The sequence below is a fragment of the Nicotiana tomentosiformis genome, chromosome 5, assembly GCF_000390325.3.
Source record: "Nicotiana tomentosiformis chromosome 5, ASM39032v3, whole genome shotgun sequence".
In the NCBI taxonomy this organism is placed as follows: domain Eukaryota; kingdom Viridiplantae; phylum Streptophyta; class Magnoliopsida; order Solanales; family Solanaceae; genus Nicotiana; species Nicotiana tomentosiformis.
Genome location: NC_090816.1, coordinates 76,126,302 through 76,134,885, shown reverse-complemented (window position 1 = coordinate 76,134,885; position 8,584 = coordinate 76,126,302). Strand labels below are relative to the sequence as shown.

The following is an 8,584-nucleotide window of genomic DNA, read 5'->3' as shown; positions in this document are numbered from 1 at the left end:
ACTTTACTTATATTTTTTACTGTTTAATTTATTATATTTACTCCGATAGGGCCTTGACCTAACCTCGTCACTACTCGACCTAGGTTAGGCTTGACACTTAATGGGTACCATTGTGGTGTACTCATGCTACTCTCTGCACATGTTTTTCGTGTGCAGATCCAGGTGCACCTTAACAGCCGCACTATCAGTGAGTCGGGACAGCTTTGGAAACTTCAAGTTATATATGTCGCGTCCGCAGACCTCAGAGTCCCCTTCTACTCTTTCCCATGTCCATTATCTTCTGTATTTTTCCTTGTTAGACTCTAATGTATAGAGACACTAGATTTTTCCTTTTGTAGTTTGTGATTCATGATGTTCCAGGTTTTGAGATTTGTTGTGTATTTTTGAATAGTTGGTTAAATTTATATTTTTATTTCATTATTCCGCAAAATATTAGGCTTACCTAGTTGTAGAGACTAGGTGCCGTCACGACGTCACACGGAGGGGAAATTGGGTCGTGACAATAAACAAGGAAGATATCAATGGGAGAAAATAAGGATTGATTGGATAGGTGCAAGATAAATCTTTGGGATGTAACTCTAGTTAATTCACTTCTAATGTTCAAGTGATTCTCTCGAATTCACTCAATTTTTAGTTCAAACGTTTAGTAGAAACTCTTCTCTCGATTAAGTCTCAACCTCACAATATGAACCAATTTAAGCTCAGTGAAGATATGCTAGAATTCATAGTGGATTGATCTTTAGGAGAACCTCTCTCAATTATCCTCCTAACTAGGGTTAAACAATAATTCAACTAGTCTCTTTCGATTACTAAGAAGAATTAATGAACTCAACCAACAAGATAATGCAACGATATCACAAGTTATGCCTCTCTCGATTACATGAACATGTGAATATAGATGCAACAATTAAATCATCCAAAATGATTTAATACATAAAAACTAGAGTTATAATCCATAAATAAATATCAACACACCAAATCTATCAAACCCTAAAGAGAACTACTCCATAGATATGGAGCAATTCATCACAATTATGTTTAAAGTAAAGGAAAACATAAAACAATCCAAATTCTTGTCTTGAGTGAGGATTGAATGATGAACTCCTTGTACTTTTGCTTCTCTCCAACTCCTCCTTAGCCTCCTTAGGTCTTAGATGTGCCAAAAGTCCAGAAAATACTATTTTTCCATGTATATATATCAATTAGGGTCGGGCCCAAATGAACACACCTTTTCCTACGCGAAATAGGACAATTCCGGGATTGGATGTGTGCATCCGCGCACCTGGAGGTGTTCTCGTGCATATGGATGCGCACTTTGGATAGTGTACTTCTCTACTTGTGCACCCATTGCGCGCCCAGTGCGCGATCGCGCACCTAGGTGACCTCTTGCTCGCGATTTGTTTCTCCCGTTAAGTGTACTATTGCCCGTTGATCCCCAAACACGACTCCAACTTAATCCTTGGGTTCTTACTCAGACTTCAAAGCTTCAGAACAACCCGAATTCATTCCAAAACATCTACATAACTCGAAATCACTCATACAAGGCATAAAATACATAATTAGTGCAAAATACTAGCGATTAAAACTCTAACTCAATTAAAGTGTAATATGTGACTAAAATACAAGATTATAGCCTACCAACACCTTTTAGAGCTTTTCTCCAAATTCATATCGAAAATTGATTTAGAAATGGATTCTAAATGTGAGTCATAACTTGTGGGAATGAGCGGGTTGGGATTGTACCACTCCTTGCATTGTAAAAGATATATGATTTCTCTTATAAAGTGTGAAGTAAAAATATTTAGAAATACACATTAAGGTAACACTTGTTGAATAAAAAGGTAAATTCTCATTTGTTAATTACTATTACAAGAATTGAGAAAGGAATTTTACTTGATTTTGTTCAAAAGGTTGGATCGGTTATAAACACTATGATTTGATAAAATGAATTCTTTGAAGCTTTTAGTCTATGAATCTATTTGTAATATCAAATATTATGAAAGTTACTAGTGGAGACCACCAAGATTGATTTGAATATTGAGTTTGTTATCATGGAACTACACATACCAGTGTAGGGACAAATTTCAAGGCTAAGCCAAGATTTATGAGATAAAGTCCCTCCATTGTGAGGGCAATTAATTATTATTTAATGAAATGAGGTTAATTTGACTTGTATGGTACTACGGGAAGCCGCTCGGACAAGTAGGTCAAATACTTATTGCTAGGTTGATCATCTAGTATTGTTCTATTATATAGGTGTCAGTATAATGGTCCCGGTTAAAGATAATTCTCAATTGATTTTATTAAAGCTTGATAGTAAATGAATATTTTGAAATATATTTCACATTATTGCCTTATTTCATTGTCATTATTAATGGATATACATGTTTCCTTCATGTATCAATTGTTATGCATATCTAATATTTCTAAAATCTTGTTCTACTTTCTTTATTTTGGAAAACGGGTTATGATTCGTACTAAGCATGTGGAGCTTAGGCTTGTTGGCCAAATTTTTATTTATCTATTTCGGGATCGGACGTGAGCAGCTTGAGCATCGTGGGTAGGATTGCTCTATATCTCCTGTTGTTACTTTTTGGTGAGACTCCACACCTGTACTCGTGGAGGACTTTATTACTATTGTTTTGAGTCATACCTACTGAGGTATGCCTCAGATAACTATTTCATTCCATGTCATAAAGATTCCATAGACAATAGTGTTATTTATTTTTTGATTGTAATTCTATAATTATTCATATGACATACATGAATGAAACTCTTTACCTTTATGAAGTTATCATTTAAATAAAGAAGGTCGACTTAAAGGCGATATTCATGCTTTGTCTTATTTATTAAAATGATGATACTTTAAAAAGGCTTTCGCATGCATCTAATAGGCATATATGTGGATATTATTGTATGGATTGGTCCACTCGGGTCGGGTAAGATATCAAGTGCCTGACACATAATTTTGGGGCGTGACATATAGATACCCATCCGCTGGCGACATCAAACCCGTCTAGTGGTGCAGTTCCATTATAAGATCACCCCAAGCATCCGTTGAGACACATGTTACACTTTAATAATATCTATATTATTCATTAAACTCTAAATATTTAACAATAATTACTAATATATTTATATGATTTTTAGCTTCCTTTGGCACATGTGACGGTGTTAGTAGCTTAGGAAACCCGTCTGCTGGAGACACCACAGCTGTGCGAAATTCATTTAGCAATTTCCCCGAGCATCCCATCGAGGAGGCCGTTTAGGGACCCGTTGAGACACATATTAGACCATAATAATATTTAATTTATTCAATATTCATTGAATATTAGTCAAAAAATTTTATTTTTAAATATAATTTTATAGCTTCGATCGGTGCATAGAGACTCTTCTATAGATCCGTCTAGCCATGCTGCCGAGTATCCCGTTGATCCTAATAATTTAGATGATTCCTGTTCCGTTGATGATCTACCGATCTTGATGCTCCCGTTGATTTCGATGACCTAGATGAGATGCTCAGGGTAGTGCTAGTGCCAAGTGATCAGAAGGAGAAGTCTATTCCAATCAATGCAAAGAAGAGAGAAACACATTTTATTAAGAGGAAGCGGGATAGGGATGACCCTAATACTGTGGGTGGTTGGATGGTATGCTCCTTAGGCCGACAAATAGGCTAAGGCATACATGATGTGAGACCCATTGATAGCTAGTAGACTTCGTATATATTAAATTAAATATTAATTTTTTGTGTAAATATTATTTTAATGATGAGTATATTTAAAAATTTAAGGAGTTATTGATTATTTTTAGGCTAAGGCAAATATTTGATGGCTTATTTTAATTTAATTGTAACCATGTTTAATATTCTTAACAATATAAATAATAGTGAAGAAGTAAAAATCGCCAAATAAGCGTCACATAATACGTATAAGTAAAATACATTTAATATGAAACCAAAAAAAAAGAGAGGGTAATATAGCGCGTGGGTGAGTTTGACCTTGGTTTAAAGGCTGGACTGTTACCCAAACTCATACACCGTATGCTATCATATGCTATATGTATTTTGTTCTTTATTTATTCACATCATTTATATTTTTTACCAATTTTGTTTATGAGTACTTTGGTTCCGGGATCTCTTTTTTTGCTCACCACCTCTTTTCATCAAATTCAAAATGCACACAAATGAATATATTCCAGTAACATATGAAAAAAACAAAAAGAAATCATAAATTCAAAGCCACTCTGTTTTGTTCCCAATATATATTATATATATATGTATTGTTGTCTGCTGTCTTAACACATTGATTCTCTTTCAACCTCCTTACAGCGTTTCAACAGAGTGTAGAGAGAGAAAGCGAGCCGGCCTTCGTCTTTGGTTGGCTTTGCTTCTCGGATCCATCTTCATCTCTTTTTTCCTCTATCGTTTTCAGGTAAGCTATCCTCTGCTTTATCAGATCTTGTTTTTTTTAATAGCTTAATAGCTAAAAAAATCAAAGTATTTCAGTTTTTGCATTGAGATCTATTAGCCGTGCTAAAAGAGCTATGGTTTCTGATGTTCAATTGATGCTTTGTTTAGTTTTTTTTGCTGTTTGTCTTTCTGATGTATTTACTGCTCTAATTGGTGAGATGAGGTTAGATTTAGGGGTGATATTCGGTTGAATTTATGAAGATCTGTTATTTTTATGATTTCTTCCCTTGTGAATCTGTCATGAAAGTGATTTTTGCTCAGGATTTTCCTAGATCTACCATTTTTTACTATTTCAAATGATTGATTATTTTTAATAACCTCTCTTGTTGTTGCATAATCGAACTGTTTCCATAATTGCTCTTTTGAATCTCTGTATACTCATTTTGTTTGTCACAAAACATTGCTTTAACTGAAAATAAGGATTTCTGCTGGGATACGAGAAAAACAAGGTTACCCTTTATAATGATGTCTGCAGTATTATATCATTTGTATTTGCCTAACTGAGAGCTAAATTGACCGGGATTTAGTGCATTTCACTTGTCTAACTTACAAGTAAAACGCCCACCTCAATCTGTATCGTGATGTTTTTTTATGTGTTGACACCTAAAATTGTATATATTCTGATAAACAGAAGTGTAATTATTTCAAAAAATTATTATATTTGTGCTCAGCGGCTACAAAGGGATTAAAAAAATGCAAACTTTCCACGCCGTGAATACACTAAGTTATCAAGGGATTCAACATTTTATATATGTACAGAAAATTTGTTTTTAGCCTATTTGCACACTGTAACTCTCCGACGAGGAGAATTCAATTGACCCCCCCCCCCCTATACACTTAGCTACGCCACCTACTCATACTAGGGTGCTCATTTTACTTTCTTTTATTTTCAGGTGAATTAAGATGGCCGACGGCGAGGATATTCAGCCCCTTGTTTGTGACAATGGAACTGGAATGGTTAAGGTTAGTTTGTGTTTATATTCTTTTGTTTTTACATAAAGCCACCGGTGATAGCTAAATTTTTAATGTGAATGAACTGTATAGGTTTTTTAATGAATAATTTGTGTTTGAAATGTAGGCTGGATTTGCTGGTGATGATGCTCCTCGAGCAGTATTTCCCAGCATTGTGGGTCGCCCTCGGCACACTGGTGTTATGGTCGGAATGGGACAGAAGGATGCTTATGTGGGTGATGAAGCTCAATCCAAGAGAGGTATCTTGACCTTGAAATATCCTATTGAGCATGGTATAGTCAGCAACTGGGATGATATGGAGAAAATATGGCATCATACTTTCTACAATGAGCTTCGAGTTGCTCCTGAAGAACACCCTGTTCTCCTGACTGAGGCACCCCTTAATCCTAAGGCCAACAGAGAGAAGATGACCCAGATTATGTTTGAGACATTTAACGTTCCAGCTATGTATGTTGCTATTCAGGCCGTGCTCTCATTGTATGCTAGCGGTCGTACCACTGGTTAGTACTAGTCCTTCCATGATCCAAGTTTGTCTGCCTGATGAAATAATTTTGAATTAATAAATAACTTTTGACAGGTATTGTGTTGGACTCTGGTGATGGTGTGAGTCACACCGTCCCTATCTATGAAGGTTATGCTTTGCCCCATGCCATTCTTCGTTTGGATCTTGCTGGTCGTGACCTTACTGATAGCCTGATGAAGATCCTCACTGAGAGAGGATACATGTTCACCACCACCGCTGAACGGGAAATTGTCCGTGATATGAAAGAAAAGCTTGCCTATGTGGCTCTTGACTACGAGCAGGAACTTGAAACTGCCAGGAGCAGTTCCTCCATTGAAAAGAACTATGAATTGCCAGATGGACAGGTTATTACTATTGGTGCTGAAAGGTTCCGTTGCCCGGAAGTTCTCTTCCAACCATCGATGATCGGGATGGAAGCTGCAGGTATCCATGAGACTACCTACAACTCCATCATGAAATGTGATGTGGATATTAGGAAGGACCTCTATGGTAACATTGTTCTCAGTGGTGGCTCCACCATGTTCCCTGGTATTGCTGATCGGATGAGCAAGGAAATCACTGCGTTAGCTCCAAGCAGCATGAAGATTAAGGTTGTTGCACCACCAGAGAGAAAGTACAGTGTCTGGATTGGAGGATCCATTCTTGCATCCCTCAGCACATTCCAACAGGTGAGCTTTTTATTCTTCTTGGATTAATATTCTCCATTTCAAATTACATTTACTAGTTAGACTGAATTTTTGTTGTCTTTGTGCTTAATCAGATGTGGATCTCAAAGGGTGAGTATGATGAGTCTGGTCCTTCCATTGTTCACAGGAAGTGCTTTTAAGGTGCTGTTATTTTTACTTAAAGTGCAAGTTTCCTATTTGTTTTCCCGCTTTTGCTATTATGTCCCCAGTAAATGTGGTTTTGCTGGGATGGATAAGTTTGGAGGTGGGGCTATGAATGGAGGGCAACAAACAATTATTGCCAGTGTATCTCATGTTTCAACTCAATTTGGGTTATCTTCTCAGCATATTTGTGAGGTGCCTCCTGCAGTGACCTTTTTGGCCTGGCACCATCCCCAGCTCGAAGTCTTTTCTCTTCTAGGTTGGTTGTAGTTTGAGGAGAGTGATTGTCTTGTTTTTTTTTCCTTGTCTTCTCTCATTTTCTTCTTTATCTGGATTCGCGCTTTTGTGGTTCTTTTTATTTCTTAAAACACTTATGTTAATATTTATTGAATGAGAAAGTTTCTATTTTAGCGTCAGTTTGAGGAAATCACTACTATTTTGTGTGGATACAGAAATTCTGAACCGCATATTGACATAATCTTCTAGGCGTTTTCAGCAAATGTTTGAGGCTAAAAACGTCAATGCAGATTACCCTTGGATGAGGGATCTACACTTTGTAATATATTAGTTTCTTTCCACGAATTCAATATATATTTTTTAAATATGGCCTTTTGTCTTAGTCGGGACAAACCTCCTGGTCAATTGGAGGGATTTTCAATTGTATTTCCATGAGGTTATTGATGATTGGTTTAACCTAGTTTAAAATGGCCAATTTGCCCTTGTGCCAAATGATTTTGGCTATACAGTATACAATCATCGAGGAATTATATTGCAACACAATAAAACCAAATTTTGATGCATCGTTTTCCTATAATGGAACGATATGTAATTTAATCTTGGAGGAATGTTTCTCTGAAGAAAACAACAAAAGATAATAGACTTTATAAAAGGGTGTGTTTAGAACCGCACGCCCTTGGCTTGGCTTGGCTTGCAGAACTTTAAATCTCCCGAATGTAATTTTTAATTTTGACTTTAAAAACTCAGAACGCAAGTATAAAAAGTTATAAGTTTTAAGTTTTCAAAAATATTGAATTATTTATGTTATTGTGATTTCGCGCAGAGAAAAAAGGGGGGTTGGGATCTTTGTGATTGTCAATTTTCTATAGAAAATACAAGCAGAATAAGGAGTCGCATCCTCTTTTTCTTTTTTCTTCTTTCTGGTGTTTCTTACATCTTTAATTGCGAGTGGATGTGGTTCATTATTTAATTGTGTGCCTCTACAGTGGGATATTCCATATTTATTTAAACAAAATGAGGATCATAAACTAGAAACTTCTGGCATAGGGAGGTCCAATTCTTCAGGCCCTTAATTTCCCCAAAGCAAAACGTGCATGATGCCCTGCACCTAAAGTGGAAGAAAAATAAAAAAGTAAAGGGATTGGAAATTGACCTTTTTTTCTTTCTTACAATTATCATTTAGCAAATATTATTACAACAACAACAATAATAAACTTAGTGTAATATCACAAACAGAGTTTGGAGAGGGTAGTGTGTATGCAGATCTTACCCCTACCTTGTAAAGATAGAGAGGTTGTTCTCAATAGACCCTCGGCTAAAAACAAGCATAATCACAACAATTATAAAAATAAATACGACAGTGGAGAAGCCATGAAAAAAGCAAGAATAACAACAAGATAATGAGATAATCGAAGCACAAGAAACAACATGTAGTATCAAAATCTAAGGAAAAGAAAATACGCGAATAATACAGATACATCAAGTATGCATTAGATAGATGCTCGACTACCTACTAGCCTTCTACCTTAATTCTCGACCTCCACACTCTCCTAGTAG

The 8,584-nt window shown here is 36.1% G+C and overlaps 1 protein-coding gene across 1 annotated transcript; it reads left to right on the top strand.

Annotated features, from left to right (window-relative positions):
* Positions 1–4,290: 4,290 nt before the first annotated feature.
* LOC104107508 (actin-7) lies at positions 4,291–7,206 on the top strand. The gene is made up of 5 exons (XM_009616336.4): positions 4,291–4,430; positions 5,362–5,431; positions 5,547–5,940; positions 6,018–6,631; positions 6,724–7,206. Exons 2-5 carry the CDS (start codon positions 5,372–5,374, stop codon positions 6,787–6,789), a joined length of 1,134 nt encoding a protein of 377 aa, XP_009614631.1. The 5' UTR covers positions 4,291–4,430; positions 5,362–5,371; the 3' UTR covers positions 6,790–7,206.
* Positions 7,207–8,584: the final 1,378 nt, after the last annotated feature.

What these genes read in the sequence shown, in the direction of transcription:
- LOC104107508 (XM_009616336.4), top strand. Translation starts at nt 5,372, where the DNA reads ATGGCCGACGGCGAGGATATTCAGCCCCTTGTTTGTGACAATGGAACT. An exon ending in TGCTAGCGGTCGTACCACTG is followed by an intron (nt 5,941 to 6,017) that starts GTTAGTACTAGT and finishes AACTTTTGACAG; the next exon opens with GTATTGTGTTGGACTCTGGT. An exon ending in CCCTCAGCACATTCCAACAG is followed by an intron (nt 6,632 to 6,723) that starts GTGAGCTTTTTA and finishes GTGCTTAATCAG; the next exon opens with ATGTGGATCTCAAAGGGTGA.